The 18383-nt window shown below is 33.1% G+C and overlaps 3 protein-coding genes across 3 annotated transcripts in view; 2 read left to right on the top strand and 1 right to left on the bottom strand.

Moving 5' to 3' along the window:
- The window catches only part of LOC105621543 (Down syndrome cell adhesion molecule-like protein Dscam2), a 71978-nt gene extending 68625 nt beyond the window's left edge, over positions 1-3353 (bottom strand). The window contains exon 1 of the mRNA XM_012203016.1: positions 3263-3353. Coding sequence (XP_012058406.1) covers positions 3263-3353 — 91 coding nt within the window. The remainder of the gene's footprint in view (positions 1-3262) is intronic.
- Positions 3354-7879: 4526 nt separating this feature from the next.
- On the top strand, positions 7880-8938 carry LOC105621542 (probable dolichol-phosphate mannosyltransferase). Its single transcript, XM_012203014.1, has 4 exons — positions 7880-8019; positions 8135-8345; positions 8420-8610; positions 8719-8938. The coding sequence occupies exons 1-4, from the start codon at positions 7880-7882 to the stop codon at positions 8936-8938; spliced, it is 762 nt and encodes a 253-aa protein (XP_012058404.1).
- A 2089-nt stretch (positions 8939-11027) lies between these two features.
- LOC105621585 (centrosomal protein of 104 kDa) lies at positions 11028-18308 on the top strand. The gene is made up of 15 exons (XM_012203054.1): positions 11028-11067; positions 12852-13016; positions 13909-14120; positions 14338-14736; positions 15192-15390; positions 15497-15641; positions 15718-15844; positions 15912-16138; positions 16245-16514; positions 16727-16940; positions 16996-17177; positions 17265-17410; positions 17544-17645; positions 18083-18208; positions 18253-18308. The coding sequence occupies exons 1-15, from the start codon at positions 11028-11030 to the stop codon at positions 18306-18308; spliced, it is 2610 nt and encodes an 869-aa protein (XP_012058444.1).
- The last annotated feature ends 75 nt before the right edge of the window (positions 18309-18383 follow it).

Raw genomic sequence — 18383 nt, 5'->3', positions numbered from 1 at the left:
TAACAAGAAATATCAACTTTTTACTTTTTTTGTGAATACGATGGATTACAACTTACATTTCTTTTCTTATTTTCACGAAGAAATGATTTTCCTAAAGTATTCAAAAACTTAACTAGATACAGATTTGGAAATAATTTTGTTGGACCATCAAGATACTTGTGGGAGTTTCAAACTTGTTGCTAAAAATGTCAAAATTTTTTGCAGCATTGTTCATTATAATCTTGACAAAAATAAAAATCGAAAATAGAATATAAGGATATAATTATTTTGATGATTCAACAAAATTACTCAGATCTGTATCTAGTTAAATTTTTAGATATTTCAAAATTATTCTTTCGATGTTTCTCTCCTTTTAGCTTCATCGTTACCCTCTTTCTTCTTTTCCCATATCTCTTTTTCCTTTTCTTAAATCTTTACATGTTGACAATGGCGTCAGGAAAGAGTTAAAAGGATTATACCAACGTAAGGGTATTACAATGATTAACTATGTGCGTACGGCAATTTCAATGGTGATTGTGCATTTACGTCCAAGGGTTACATTATTTATACGTTCTGTGCGGCACGTGCACGTGCACGGTGCAACAATGGCACAGGGTAGAGAATACTGTTGCGGTTGTACAACACAACGTGGCGGATGCGGTATGTTGCTGGTTGCACGAGGAGATATCGATCGCAGAAGTGGTATGTAAAACTTTTTTTCCGAGATTAAACTCTTACGCATCGATGGAAGACAAGATTCTTCCCGGTCGAGAACCGCTCTGTAATCTATATATAGCGATAGCTTCGAAACGTCCGGACATGCTGCATCGAATATATTTCCAGCGTGCACACACGCGCACACGTATCGCCACACGTGTGACTCACATGTGTATTCATCTGCTCGCACGTTTGTGTGTATGGGTGGGTATGTAAGCGTAAAATTCTGTGACATGCATAATAAAGAGAAATGTCAAATCGGTCGAAACCATAAGTCGGCGAAGGTGTCGAAAAAACGAACCGACTAAGTATAGTCTTTCGATAAAATTTTTGTTTCGAGTTTTCATTAATCAAGAATTAAAATTTAATAAATGCTTATGCTGGCAATATTTTCATTTTAAAACTGTTACATTTTGCAAAAAGTCATGTTTTTTTCAAGATAACAGTTTTTTTAATTGTTTATTTATCATTTACTAAATGATACAACTAAATAAAAGAATAATTGAACTTTCATTTAAATTTTAATTTAACTTAAACTTAAATTTAAATTTAATAATAATTTAAAGGAATAATTATTTTAAAGAGATAATATAGAATAATTTAATTTTATATATATATTAGCCTCATTAATCCTGCAATATTCTTTAGTTGTTTCTCAGAAAATCCTAGAATTAACAATCAAAATCTTTAAAATTGTTATTAGAATTATATTTGATTAACGCACATTGGTGCGCGAGGGTGGACATACAACTTTTATGCGTAGGTGGAGGAAGTCTGAAGAAATTCTTAAACCTCTTGTTCTTTCAGGTCGTATACTTCTATAAGTATGTCTGTTTCTGTTACTTCCTGTGAGATAACAAAATATGTTATAACAATAAATGTTTTCTTAAGTTTCACTTCCTCAAATTCAAGTGCGGATAGTACAAACTTCAATATTATTTTCAATGCGATTTACATTCAATAAAATATGTAAAATTAGGATTACATGTATAATTTCTGTCATTTTACGTATTTGACATTTATAATATCGATAAATTTATTTATAATTATTATTTGCCTCACAATTGAATTGAAATCTAGACTGTCTCATATACGTCCGATTTCACAAATTTTCAATAAAACTGAGTTATTATGAACTTCATTATAACTATCAATGAAATCCGTATGATCTCTTTTCAATTATTCGAAACTTCAAGCTCAATTAGAAGTATCGTGAATACTCCAATTTTATGCTCACTTTTCATCAATAAATGAACAGTAACGCAGATTTCGCATACATAATAAGCAGATTCACCTGGTGGTGAGTGCAATTCTTCTTGAAGTATGATGTGAGCATTCTGGGAACAGCAGCTGTTCCTTTCCCTCCCGATCTCTTCGTCCCCTTCATCTTAATTTCTTCTCCGACAGCTGCACTTCGAGATCCGCTCGAATTTATACCTCGGAACCTTTCACGATCCCAACTAACCGTCTGTTCAATTCAAAACGCTAGCACGAAATTATGTCAAAAAAGAAGCAGCGGCATGGACCGTTATAACAAATCACAACAAATAGGACTAAAATCGTTTGATTTTAATGATTAGATATTTGAAAATCGCGCGGCAACTTTAAATTATTAATGAAATGCGATATTAATCTTTCAGTTGTGTCAGTCTTTATATTATATTAAAAAATCCTATATAACAATTATAGAATAACAATTTCTATTTATAGAAATATCTTATGCTTTTATATTTTGTCATATCAGATTTAAATTTGTATATTGTAATTATACAATATAAATGAGACAATCAATTTCTTTAATTTTATTCTTGCTAGAAATTAATTAAAAATTTATGTTAATTAAGATTTATGTTAATTTTGTCTCAATATACTGATGAATTGGTGAAAATGTCCAAGGATATTTAGCGTCCGTCAAGTCTCAAGTATCATATTTGAAGCACGTGTATTATAAAGAACAGAATGTCATCTGAAGAACTTCACAATTTGATAAGCTAAGATGTATATTTTATAAAATCACAATAATGTATTGAAATGTATATCAGTTTCATAATTTATGGAAGAGGTTTTACAAATAGTTGTAAAAACATCAGGAATCACATTGCAATATACAATTTGCTGTAACAAAATTCTTTGAAACCGTGCAGCTTTAAAATAAATTAAAATTTTAGCTTTTGATGAAAATTCAATTTGTTTTCAAGTTTCTAATTAATTTTTGAATGTAATTCTTATTTCTATAATGCGTATTAGAAATTATATTAAAAATATCGTTTTGATGTCCAATCATTATCGTTATTGATTTAAAATCTGCATTTATTATTATTATTATTATTATATTTACGTCAAAGGCGATTCACACGGAGCGATTTTACTCTCTTTCAGCAAGCATCTTAGAGCTTCTGTTTAACGTACAAAAGTCGTGACTTGTCCTTCTTACATACGTAAACTTTTCTTCGATTTTTCACGTACATTGCCTGACCCTCATGCATCAATGTTTCTCCATAATTATCGTCGAGTCATGCTGAGAAACGCGAAGTGAATGAGATCTTTTCGTATGAAGTTGACTCACCCGTTGTCAATGTCAGGATAACAGCTAGCAGTAACATAGCGACGACGTGGATGGGTATCTTATACCCTCCGCCTGGAGGATCTCGCCACATCCTTATTGTGACTCTTCCGAGTGCACTGATTTTCACCTGATTTCACATAAAATACACTGAATGAACGATATACAGAATACACACACTTAGTAAGATCATCGCCGATGGTCTGCCACAATAATATTTCAATAATAATCGAAATAAGAATATTTATTTTGAGACACACATTTAACTATTTCATCATAAGTTAAGATAGATAAACACGAAAAAACTCTTACTTATTATTAGTTCAAGGCCAATTGATCAGTAACTGTTGAAAGCACAATCACTTTCAATGTGTGTTTGTGGCAATTTAACATGCATTAAACAATTTGCGTAATAGGTGAATGAAATTAATCGTTCTCTGCTAGTAAAACTAGATTAGATTAGGCAACAAGATTGACATCTTGTTGCCTTGAACCCTGATTAGTCGGTCATAATAATAAACATATCTGATAGATTAATCAGTTCTGATTAAGTGATTATTAAAGGATTTACAATAAAATTAAGATTGAAAATACTGATACGTCCGGCACACGCTAGCATGGAAATAAAATTGTTACATTAAATGTAGTTGTTTTTACGTAACAGTTCTGTGAGAAATTTTAATTTGTAAATAATTATTATAAATTTGCAAATTTCATGTATAGAATAACCATTGGAGAAGTTGAAATGAAACAGCTATTTTCTAACAAAAATAGCAGAGTGGAAAAAGTACTCCATAAAAGTAACTATATATAATAGTTACAGTTAAAAAGAAATCGCTACTTTTTAGTTACTTTTCTGTTAACATTTTGCAACGTTGTTTTGCATTATTATTTTAAATAAAAGAATTTTCAGATTTATACATTTCTAATATTCTAAATTATTTTATTTATTATATTATCATTCGATTATACGCTGTATTTATATTTACAATAAATGAATATATACACTTAGAATCAAAATTATAAAATTAATATTAAAACGCAACATATAAACGCAAAAAAGATCCTAACAATTTAATTCTTAGTAGCAAAACATTTACAGAATTTGATGATCAGAACTAAATTTATATTTCGATCACAAGAAATCATCGATTGTCATCAACACCGTACGTAATTGTTCGTAAATGTTAAAAGAATGCCGTTTCGCTTGATAAATATTCTGAAAAATATTTTCTACAACCCCTATTCTTCTAACAACAACAGCCAGAATAGGCGATTAAGGTAGCGAGAAAAATTCTGAAAAGCATGGAGTCTCTTTGGCATCCGTTCGTCCGCGATAATCCGCAGAACGCGAAAGCGCTATACCGCTATCTCGTTGCGGAACGGAGTGGAGGTGCACGTGCTGAATCGCTGATAGCAAGGGTTACGGTTGAAGAACAGCGGGTGAGTCGTGAACGGGGGGAGGGCGAAGGCGGGGAAGAAGTAATCGCGCGAGAGGGGATGAAGAGGAGAGGAGAGGAGGGAGGCAAAATGTGGCGGAGTTGAACGGCTCGTCACGGGGCTGCTCCCTCTTGGCGAGTTTATTGATCGCAGGGTGCGGAGCGGTTCAATCTACCCCTCGCAACGCGCGTCGCGCGGATGCGCGCCATGCTGCCATCCGGACTATTCGGAGCTCAGGGCTAGCCAGACGGCCGCGATGGTAGCGATGGTATCCGTGGACCCCCGCTAAATCCTCACCATCTCTCCTCACGTCAACTCCTCTCCCGCAACGGACCTACCGAAATTATTTTCTAATCCGACATCGGACGATGAGTCTCTCGCGGAAGTCGATCATATCGAGACATATGCCCGCATTTTACGTCAGCGTTACATCATGTAACTCGGCTTGTATGCAACGAGACGCGGGAAAATATTTTTACGCGGATGACTGAAGATCCAGAAGCGACGAAGACACAGTTTATACTCGCCGGGGACAATATCTCTCGATCGTGAAAAGAGATGAGAACATAAACTTGTTCACACTGCTGAACGGCTGATCTTTCCTGAGCGAAAAAAAAAATCGCGGACGCGTTAAGAGGAAAAGTTGAGAGAATCTCGGCGTGACAAGAAGTCGAAAGTGCAAAAAAGAACGAAATATCATATGAGAACCATATGAGAAACGGAGTAATCGACAAAAAAAGATCCACGCAGAGATACACCGTGCTAGCCTTTCCTGGGCCTTTCAAGTTTGAGAGAACGATTAGCACAAAGACGCAAACGGAATCGTTGCCCTAGATCTTAGCTGCTGTTCGTTCTTCTCGTAATCGATTGTCGTAAAAATTAATTCCTAGCTGATCGTTTAATTCCTTGAAGTCCGGGCGACCATCGGCGACCATCAATGATCGCGTCTTGTCGAATTCTCAGCTTCCGTTGGCGCAGAGAGGGTGGTGCATTTTAAATCGCCCACAAATTGGCACGCACACACCGCACGATCACTACCAATATGTTCCACCACACACACACGCACACAGACACAGGCATGCACGCACTCACACGCATATACACCCATACACTCAACCATTCACTAGCGATTTTGCAAAATCTGCTCCGATCCTTGTTTTCGCAGATTTCTCCTCGTCGAGGACCGTCGTCTCCTCGGGAGGATGAAAAGATCGTGATCTCGATTTCACGTACCGACGCTGTCGTATGTGAATTCGCAGGGACACAAAATGCACGTCGACCGGATCAGATGAGAACGGATGAACGAGCACTCCGATTCTACGAACGACTGATCGTAGAGTGCGGCGTCGTTTGCTTCGGAACGGCGGCTGTTCCTCGGCTATCTCGAGGTCGGCAGCGGTGGAGTGAGGATCGGTGGTGGGGGTCGTCGGCGTGAACACTCACGCTGCTCTGCGGGATGAGGGGTGCATTACCGACAGTGCCGTCCAGAAGGTTTAACCCCTTGGAACAACCTTCAAACCAATAAATATATATATATGTATGAAAAGATATGGAAATTGATATTTAAAATGTCAAATCGTATATATAACTTTCAATTTTTGTCAAAAAGATATAAAAATTTATAATGTTTCAGAAAACTTGTATAATTCGCATTTATATCGTCAAGCAGGTAAATTCAAACATTTACACAATGGATATGTAATCTATAAAATTAAATATATAATATTTATAAAGGTCAAGAACGGATACATTTTATACATTGGAATTTTTATATTTTTCGATAAAATTAATATGCAATGAAAAAAAATTGATATTTTAGTTATTTTACTAATTTTACGTTTGCACTCACAATGTGATGTATACTTATTGATCGTATATTTTAAATGAAGTTTACCTCGATGAGGTAATTAAATTGTGAGAATTATGTTTGCATTCGCCCAATATTTTGTCCAGGGTGCCAAAATTTAATCGACCGGCACTACTGGTTAGCCGACCTTTGTCGCACACGGCGGAAACGGCCAATGGACCAAAATATATGAAATATGTATATTTGTGTGCGAATGCATACACGAACATGTATACATGTGAGAGTATCTTCACGGATATTTGCAGAATGTTCGTAGGATTATTGCGGCGATAACTGATATCGGTGATCATAGAGCTATTACAAGAAATAGACAAATATATGATCAATAGGGAAATGCGATAAATTTGATCAATATAACAGCGAGAAATTATAACAAAATTTACAAAGTGCCCAATTAGTACGAAGTATAAGAAACGCTTTTATCATTACATCTTTTATTAATTCGATATTATCTGTTTACAAATTTGATAACTCCGATAAAATGCTACAAATAAAGAGTTTCTCTCACACAGATAATTTTATAATATTTTAGTAGAGAAATAGTATGTAATTATATAAAATAAATATATATAATATAATAATAGAATAAGTAGAATATATCAAAATGAAGTACGAGAAGGAACAATTTATATTAAAAATAATATTACATAATCATGTATAACGCTACACTTTACAAATAAAATGTTTTTTTAGATATGTAATGTATGTTTAAGTAAATATTTATGTTAATTTCTGGAAAATTCTCTTTATGTTCTCTCCATAATCTCAATTATATTATATTTTGCTTGTATAATTATATTCATTCAATTCATTACTTTTCATTACTTTTTCCGATAAAAGATGGGATGAATTTTGCTGTGCATAAATATTTTATATTTTACGGCAATAAGTTCTATTTATGTTGCATTTATTCAATAATATTTTTAGAAAAAATTATTAAATGAACATATTTCGATTTCAACATAATCAATTAATGAAAATTATTTAAAAACATTCTTAACTGATTCACATGTATGATCGCTCTTCTAATTTTAACATTATAATTTTAAATAATTCTTTTTTTCTTTCTACCTGTCTCTTTTCATAAAATACCTTGTAGAATTATATAAAATATAATACTCTGCTACAGTTTATTGATTTGAAAATCGCGGTTTTAAATATCAGCGGTGTCGCTATGATCGTGCGTGTCTACACATCTGTTTTTGACATTTCTGACAGTCTTACCAATTGTCGAGTTGAAGTATTTGAAGTTTGGAGTTTGTTTTCTGGCACGTCCAGCTCTCTTGTAAACTGTTGTAAACAGCTGCATCAAAATGGTAAATAAAGAAGAGGTGAAGAAAAATATAAAGGAATTGTGCAAGAATGACAAGTATTCGATTTTACTTCCCACTTATAATGAAGTGGAAAATTTGCCGATAATAATATGGCTCATTGTGAAATATATGGAGGAGAGGTAACTAGACATAACCTAGAATTGATCAAAATTTATGTATAATTAAAATAAAATAAAAATCAATAAACTTAAGCTGTACAATTAAAGAGTTTTGTTGTAATTTACAATGTTACAGTGAGCTTGCCTATGAAATTATTGTGATAGACGATGGTTCTCCAGATGGAACTCTGAATATGGCTAAGCAATTGCAACATGTCTATGGCGACGATAAAATAATCTTAAAACCGAGAGAGAAAAAACTGGGATTAGGAACTGCTTACATGCATGGAATTAAATATGCAACTGGAAACTTTATTGTTATCATGGACGCTGATTTATCTCATCATGTAAGTATCACATTAATGAATAAATGGAGAAGTAATAATGATAAGCGTTTCTATTCACATTCTTTAAATTTCAGCCCAAATTTATTCCAAAAATGGCTGAATTACAACGATATTTGAACCTGGACGTAGTTAGTGGTACAAGATATGCACAAGGCGGTGGTGTTTACGGCTGGGATTTCAAAAGGAAGTTAGTCAGTAGAAGTGCAAATTTTTTAACACAGATTCTATTGAGACCTGGCGCAAGTGACTTGACGGGTAGTTTTAGGTAATGAATTTCTTTGTAGACTTTGTAGACTTAGTTCTATGTGTTCTTACAAAATATTCATAATATAGTCTCCAATGTGTTCTTTAATATGTGATTTTACAATTTTAGGCTTTATAAAAAGGATGTATTGGAAAAGCTCATACAATCCTGTGTATCTAAAGGATATGTATTCCAAATGGAAATGATAATCAGAGCTAGACAATTCAATTATACAATAGGAGAAGTGCCAATTACATTCGTCGATAGGGTCTATGGTCAATCTAAATTGAGTGGTTCAGAGATTTTTCAATTTGCAAAAGGCCTTTTGTATCTTTTTGCTACTACGTAATTGGAAATGTCTACAAGGAAAAGATACTATAATTCTTATATTGTTGATTCATCTACATCTTTTTCAAATTTCCTTAATTTAATTAACATTAAAAATCCAATATACAAAACACAAAGTGTCACATAATTTGTATTATCAAAATTATGTTTTTGATAATACAAATAAACATCAGAAATGTCAACAAGAAATTTTTTTTAACAAATACACATCAAAAGTATTACAACTCAAAATAATTATTCCTTATATATATATATATATATATATATATATATATATATTAGAAGAATATCAAAATTGTACAATCAACTTAAAAAGATTTTTTAAAGATTGTGAAAACAAAAGTAACAAACATAACATTTGATCATGTTTCTAAGAGTACATTCCTTTTATCGATATTATTTAGTCATTAATATTCTGTTGAAAAAATAGTTTTTCTTGAAAAATTTAATTTTTTATTATTCCTTTAGGTAATTATTTGGAATACATTCCCTCCCCCCTTCCTCCACCTCAAATCTTAATAAAAATATACTTATTCGAGATATTTTTATTCAAAACGAAAGAATCGGACAAAAAAGATTTGAGATGAGGGGGGAGAGGAATTCTAACTAATTACTCTTCTTTAAAGTAAGGAATTAATATGTGAATGTATATTAAAAGATTATATAATATAAAAGGTTATAAATATTTTAAATAAATTATTAAAATATCATTTTTTATATATTTTATACGTTAATTTTCCAATTCAAACACGAAATATCATTCTCGTCTTAAACACCATTAAATGGCATCACCAAAACATTGATACAGATTGCAATATATCAGGTATTTAATTCCGTTACACGAATATCTTTATGCGATATTTTCTTTTATAACGCTTTTAGAACGTTTTCACGAAAATAATCAAAGTTATTCTAAAATAACACGTGCCTATACACGTGGCCGTGAACGATGAAGAGGAGCATGCGTATAAGACGCTTCTCGTGGGCTCGTCCACCCTCGCCGCACCCTCTGACGTCACGCAGCCTCCATTTATTGATCCATTACGAAATTACAGTCTATATTTCGACTCGAACGGACTCGAGTAGAATGCGAGACATGAGTAGACTACATCAGTAGAATATTGGTATTTATATATAGTAAACAAACATTACATGCTCCACGAATATAATATTTCAGGGATTCTCAAGTATTACATAACTTTCTCGTTTAATTTATGCCAAGTTTTGCCGAAAAAAAATTCTAGTTTTACTAAATAAAAAGAGTAAACTTTAATAAATGTGTGTTCAAATAAAAACACACAGAAGAAATTTATTTCTGTGTTGAATAATTTTTTCAAAATAAACTCGGATGTTCAAAAAATTTAAAACGCAAAATAAAAATATCAATAAAATAAAGATAGTGATTAAAATATCAAGAACAGAACTGGAAAAGATTACATATAAATTTCATTTAACAATTTTACATGAGAAATATATTTTTATGGATGGCCGTGGAAAAGAGATAATTTGTGTGTTGAATTCCGCATTGCTTCTCGCGAGAATTAAAATAAATAAACAAGAATAGAAAGGAGAACACGGAAAGCTATTTAATTGTTACGAGAAGAATCTTTTTTATCTTTCACGACTTGAAGGAAATAAATATTCATATTAAATTTCTGTAATTCACCCCTTCTTTTCGAGAATGTTCAACATTCGCGAAAATCTCTATCAATTTCATAGCAACATCGCGGTCATTGCGATATCTGCGTCGTGTTTGCGAATTCACGAATATACGCATGCCTTTTCGCAGGAAAATCTCAACCTATTATTGGAGACGGAGACGGCGGTTCCAGCCTTCCAGCGCGAAGCCAGTTCTGTCGCAAGCTTCGCCGCGGCCGGATGCGCAAGTGGGGTGGCCTGCGCGCCGGGGTGAAACTTGCAAGCTCCCCCTTTATCGAGCTTGCAGATGGCTGTGCCTTTTAGATTTTGACGTATCCCTCCGTTCCTTTCCGTTCGTTCGTCCCGTGCGCTTCGTGGTACAACATTTCAGTCGTTTATCACGCTGTTCGTTCTATTGGTTGCCATTTCCCAACGATCAGCACCCCCGCAACATGCCCAGGAAAGTCGGATTCAACGTCGTCTATGCTACGAGTAAGAGTGACCAGATCTACAATTGCAAAATAAAACGCGAACTAACCTCGAGCGATGATTGAGAAAGAATTGGATATTACAAAGATCTAAATTTTGCATTTAAATAGCAGAATTAAGTGGATATTCTGTTAAATGATTCGATTTATATTTTGGCATTCTAGATTCTATCTAAAAAAAAGATAGTGATTTGTGATCGTTCTCATAAGAATTAATTATACAGTATAAAATATATATTTCAGAAACATTTTATTAAATATTTCTAAAATATTAATATATCCAGGAAATCATAAAAAGGGAATCAGAAAAAAAATTTTGAAATATTTTTTTACAATATTTGTACGGTATCTCCATAATATTTTTGTGAAATATTTAAGGCAACATTTTAAACTGTTTTACAAGTACTTACAAAATATTTTTAAAATATTCTATTGAAATATTTTAAAAAATGATTCACATAAATGAATATTTTGTATGTATTGTAAAAGAGGTTGCCTTAATAGAAATTCTGATCGAAAATGGACAAATCAAAATTTTCTGAGTCTATCATTATAATACTAATTGAGATAACCAAAATTGTGATTATAATATAAGATCAGATTCTAATTAGTTTTTAAGTTGAAATTGCCTTTAGCGTAATTGTAATTTAACTATAATATATATCTAGAAATATTTTATAAATAAAAAATAGAAAATGCAAAAAAGAAATTTTTTATTCGTAGAAAATTTTCAATTTGTTATCCACAAAAATTTCTTCTCGTTGTATGACTTCAAATTCAACTCCCTTGCGGCTTAGTAGATCCGCATGGCTCTTGGCATTTTAATTATTTCGTCGCGATCGCCAGGATCTCGCCAAGACTGCCTTATCTTAATGCTTTTATCATTGCATATATGTATATTCGGATGCATTGATTTCTGCCGTGAGACACGCCTGTGGTTCCCTCAACAATTATTTGGCACGTGTCCGCGATCGACGCGAATCTGTGCTGCAAGTCACGGAATTATTTTAAAAATGCATCGATAATGTTCTGTAAGCGCGGGGTGACACGGAACAACGTACACTCTCATTCTGTGAAATATGTGAATCATAAATTGTATGCGAAACTGCGGTATTGCGTGACGACATTGCGTCATTTCAAAAGACTTGTAATTCTGACTCTTGAATTAATTCTGTCTAGAAACCTAGTTTGAAAATCTGAAGAGTTGATTTAACTTTTGAAAATTTTAAACAGTGGCATCGAATATTAATCCTCTTCGCGGAAGTGCACGCGAAATCCTAAAAAATAACAAACATGAATGAAAATATACAAAAAAAATATTCAAGAAAATATCTAACAATAAGTATTAAATTTATGAAATATTTACATATACATTTGAGTAATAATAGCACCACATGTAACTATGTACGTCAATAATTAAGTAACATATAGTAAGAACTTCCTCATGCTCGTTCGACATTTTCGATTGATGGAAAACTCGCAAGTCTAGATTTGAAGTATTATTATATTATTTCATTATATTAATCCCAGTTAACTTTATGATTTAACTCTTATATTATCAAGAAAGGTAATCAAATTATGCTAGAGCAATTTTGATGTATTTTAATTAGAGAATAATTAATATTAATTTTCATTATTATTTAATGCATCGAATAATGTATATATAATTTATTTAATCATTAAACCAGAGTGGAAAAAGTGCTCTAGGATAATTTTAGTACTATCTTAATTCGTAATAGAAGAACTTATGTCTTAAGATTTATTCAGACTCTGAATTATATGTTCAAGGCGAGGAGGATAGGCACTCGTCGTTAGAGCTTAATGTTCACGGGCCAACAGTAAGAGGTTGGCAGAGTGCAAGAAATTGCACGTATCCTCAGGAACTGATTCTACGTCTTCATGGGCCCACAAAGCTTACAAGAATACAGGTTCTGGCTCATCAGTACCTTATACGTAAGTTCGAATTTAAAATATTAATAATAAAATATTATATATTATAATTGAATATATAATATTATAATTGAATTTATCCTTTTAAAAATTCTTTTATATGATAATTGATAATGTATATGGATAATTAATTATTAACGTAACATCAATGACTTTTTAAAAACTGATATCTCTGTAGAGATAAAATTAAAAGTTATTGAAATTCATATATATTTTGAATTATACTTTAAATTGTATTGAATTATATATTTATTAAAAAAGTTAAAAATTTTATTTCTTTTTTCAAAAATATTTATCAATTTACTCCTAAATTGCATAAGATATAAAAAAACTGATTCTAAAAAATTTTAATCAAGCATTATTTAGTAAATAATGTGTTATAAATAAAATAACAATGATAGATCGTTTCTTTTTTAATGAAAAAAATAAGTTTTCTTTCAATACAATTAATACATCATTGTCCGTTAAAACGACGTTTCGGCTAAAAAACAATTTACCGACAATGGAAATCGAATTAACGAGCTTATCATGATTTCTCGGGGCTACATCGTCTCCTCTTCTTCATTTTTCGGCTGCACCGCCGGAAATGAAATTATAACGGACGGCTAGAGAATCATATTTTCGTTATAAATTTAAAATATATATCTTCCAGTGGATCAATATAATTTCCGAGAAGACTTAAACTACTGTACTAAAAAGAAAAATGTTTTATAATAATAACTAATAAAAAGAGTTAGTAAGAACGATATTTTGGTGAAATTACACATTGCTGATTATTATCATTTGAAACTCTGTTGATTGTCATTCTTATTGGGCCTTTGTATTGATTTATTGTATTGATCTAATCAATCAGAATCAGAACCTTTTTCTCAGTGTACAATTAATTTAATTGTAGCTGAAAAGTTGGAGATCTGGACGTCGAAGGAAGAAAATACATCCATTTCGACGGACTTCAGTTACCTGGGCTACATTACGCTGTCCGACAACGCGTCGACCCTTTATAAAAGCAGAGAACTGAAAAGCGTGGCTCTTCCGGAAACAGAAGCGCTATCGCTGAAACTCAGATTACACAAACCGCACAGTAACGCGCACAACACATACTATCAGGTACGTAAGTTATTCAATAGCTGGTTGTATAAATTATTAATAAAATTATTAACAAAAATTAAAATAAATATATAAGTCAACAAATTTGAATAAAATAAGTTTAACAAAATAAGATAAATTTAAGATATATTATGTATAAGATGTATAATTAAATTACTATATAGATAAATCTATTGTATTTTTTAGATAAATAGCTATAAAAATTATTTTTTATCAGGTTGGCCTTATAGCTATAAATATACTTGGCGAGCCTTATGGTCAGGAATTAACTGGACAGGGAGATGCTCCGTACAATCCGCATTACATTTCGCCTTACGATGATCTGGCGTTCGAAATGTACGTCGATCGGGAAGTGGCCAAAATTATAAGGCAAATGGAAGTGAAGAAGTTGCTAGCAGTGGAAGAGGAGAGATTCGAGTACGCTTCGAAATTGAAAGTGGCTATGGAGAATCTGAGAAAAGCGGGCGAGCGTCTGGGCAAGTACGAGTTGGAGAAAAAATACGCCATAGCTTTGGAAGATTATGATAAGGCTAAGGCTAAAAAGGCTCAGGCTCAGCAGTACAGACAACAGGTTTATCAATCATTGGAAATATACAATCTACTCGAAGTCCATGGAGTGAGTAGTGTTTGAAATAATTTCTTTGAAACTTCTTTGCTCTCTTACAGAAATTTAATATTGGAAGGTAGTGATTAATTATTAAATATTGAGCAATACTTTCAACATTAAAGTAAGTACCCAGTAAGTAAAATGTCGGCAGACATTTGATCAGATTAGCATTTGATCAGAAATATTAGCAAACTGATATCAACTATGGCTATATTCTGCTTATATTTTATTATATCTTGCCACTCTGCTGATATAGACTGTGTAATTTGTTGTCTTTCTGTCATTAGAAATTAATAATATATTCTGTTCAAAACTTATTTCTGCGGACTCTCTGGATAATTAATCACTATCTTTTAGTATTAAATTGGCTAATATTAAATTTAGAATTTCTATAGCGACTAGCAAAATTATTGCAGCCCAGCTGCAATAATAATAATTATTAAACCGATTAAAAAATGATGCAGCCTGTGGAAAAGAACAATCTGTCGACCGCGGAGGACAAAGAGTCGACATCGGCCGACAATTCGAACACAGTGGCGTTGCCCGACATGACATCTCCTCCAAGATTAGTCATTCCACCTAATCGCGATGGTGCCGTTTCACCAACTGGTCCCGCCCATCAACCGCCCGTATCACCATTGCGTCAGAAAACTAACAGTCCCGGTATAATCTGAAAAATATATTATAACATAGTTCTATTTTCTTGGCCTGATTTAGATTTTTTGAATTTTTAAATGTTTATATAACGTTAAATTTTCGTACTTGTCAGAGTTAACCGACAGTCCTGCAAATGGTGTCCTTGATAAGCAGAACTGCAACAAAGGATCCCTTAGGCGGAAAACTAAATCAGCGGGTCCAGCCCTTCGATCGAGTTACGAAGCCTATGAGGAAAGGACTATTCCCGCTCTAAGACAGTAAGACAGTATAATGTTGAAACATCGTAATTGCATCAAAATAGCGTTATAAACTTTCGTCGATATTCATGTTTAGTTCGCATACGAACGAATTTACGAGAGAGTGTCACCTGGACAGCGCAGAGACAAAAGTTACCTCGAAACTTAACGACAGGGAGAAGAAACAAGCCGCGTTACCTATTTCAGTCTTCGGGATGGAAATGGTAACAACAAAGCTAATTCCCTACAATGCTCGAATATAGGATAAATGATAACAATAAATACATACAGGTGGAAAAGTTCTACTCGAAGCAATTCACTGACAAGGAAGAGGGATTGATGCAACTGAAAGAGGAATTGAAGACATTCGATTCAGCAGTTTCAAAACATTCTCCGAATAAAACAGCCAGAGCGGCGATTCTGTTGTTGCATAGAGCTCTCAGAGACAAAGTTTTCAGCGTATATAGTTTGGCTGCGCAGCTTATCCGAATCTTCTTCGCTGAATTCGCCGCGGACAGGTAAACCTTTCACATCAACTAGATATATCTAAATACTGCTCCTATATTTTTATATGAAGGGTTCAGTATTTAGTTTAATTGATGTCTTATTAAACAATTTATTTAGAGTGTCTTCAACTGAGATTGCTAGAAGTGTTGAACGTTTGCTACCAGAACTTCTGACAAAGTCTGGCGACACTACCCCGAGGATACACAATATGGCAGTACACACAATTCTCAGCATGGCAGACTGCAAATGCGTGCGGGAGTTGCACATAATACCGGTACATCTAACCAGACCAGTCAACAGCAGCACACATCAAAGGCTCGCGTTGAGCAGGCTGGAGATGGTGGAGCAATTGATATTGAGCCACGGCATTTCCACGGAGAAACAAAGGTGATTCTGAACGATATCCTCAGGACATACAAGTTTGCATGAGAAATGTTTATTAGATGTTTTTGAGGAATATTGGACCTCTGCCATCGAAATGCAGTCTTTCTGACTCTCATCTATGCTAATCTCTAATCGATCCGCAGGGGTCCTTCCTCAAGCTCGACCTTGTATTATTAAAACGCAATTACTCTGATAAGGTATTGTAACTGTTGTAGCGGGTTGACTTGTCGGACGTTATCCGAATTAGGTTCTTCCGGTCTGCATCACCCGGCTGAGGCAGTACGAAAGGTCTCCGAGAGAATTCTCGTGTTGGTGTACAAAGTCAATCCCAGATTGGTACGAAAGCAATTACCTCCTGATGACGATATAACACGACGGAATCTGCTGTATCGCCAGCTCTTCCATGAATTCGACTTGATCGATCTTCAGGTACGCATAATATGTTAAATGAAGATTTCATATTTATGTGCATGAATAATTGCAGAGGAAGAAGGAAGCCGAATCCACCCATAAAGCAACGACGACGCCTACGCGAACTAGATCTACGGAAAATAATGTAACTAATTTAACCAAATCACCTTCAAGATCCAGCCCAGTGGTGAGTACCGGAAGTTCAACGAGTATCACATCTCCGTCCGAAAACAGTGTCGACCATAAGGGAGATAAGTACGTACACACAATGCGAATTGAATTCATCAGTTCCAAAGGATACAGAGAATTATTCTGTTTATTTTATTTACGCATATTTTGCAGAATGTGCATATTTTGTCTGTCCAAGGGTCAAGTGTATTCCGAAGAAGGTTTGAACATACATTATTGGAGAACTTGTCCCATGTTAACGAAATGCGAAGCGTGTAAGCAAGTCGTAGAAATTTCTTATTTGAACTTGCATTTATTGAGTAAGTGAGAATGAGAATTTAATATTTGTTCAAAAATATTTCATAACAAATGCACTAAGAAAGCATGATAAAAATTTATAATTCTTGCATCTATTGAAAATATTATGTATTAGATTTAATTTTTTTTTTACAGATGAATGCGACATGAGAAGCAATTACGTAAAATGCGATACGTGTAAACAAGCGGTGCATGAAAATGCGTTCGAGGTTCATAGACAAGACAAAAAATGCACAAGTATTACTTTACTATTTCGATACGATATGTTAATAAGGGATTAATCCTTATAGGGATAGAAGACATATTCGACTTTCTTCCTCTTAATCTTTTTAATGTTTTCTTAATATTTAACTGTTTTATTATTTTATTAATATATATATTAATATATATACATTATATAATTTATACTTTTGAAAATTTAAACTAATTTCTAGTGATATTTTAATTAATCAAGCAATATGCTTTAAATAAACAAATTGATACGAAAAGAAACGCATTTTTCAAATCAATTAGAATGTAATAGACTAGAATGTAATATAGTTAAAAGGTTGTAAATTTAAATAAGTACTCTAAGCTTTAATTTGTTATAAATGTTAATAAAAATCCGAATAGAACAAGTATGCTTCTGTAAGGGTTAAATAAAGCAGAAATTTAAATATTGATTTTTGTTTTAGAACCTATAGAGGGATATGAACGTTGTCCCCTTTGTTCGGCTTTAGTGAATCAAAATAAGTGGAGAGAACATCTCATGGGGGAACATCCATGTGTAAATAATCCACGAAGCAAACTCGGGAAAAGTTGTAAGTCAAGATATATATCCCTGACTTCATAAAATATTATTTAGATTACAATAAATCTTCACAAGAAAGGATCCTTTGTAAAGCTTTTATGAGAGTATAGGGAAACTCTGAAATATATATATATATATATATATATAGAGAGAGAGAGAGAGAGAGAGAGAGAAGAAGAAAGAAG

Source organism: Atta cephalotes (assembly GCF_000143395.1).
Source record: "Atta cephalotes unplaced genomic scaffold scaffold00034, whole genome shotgun sequence".
NCBI classification, from domain to species: Eukaryota; Metazoa; Arthropoda; class Insecta; order Hymenoptera; family Formicidae; genus Atta; species Atta cephalotes.
Note: the sequence above shows the minus strand (reverse complement) of the source record. Positions and strands in the feature narration are given on the sequence as shown.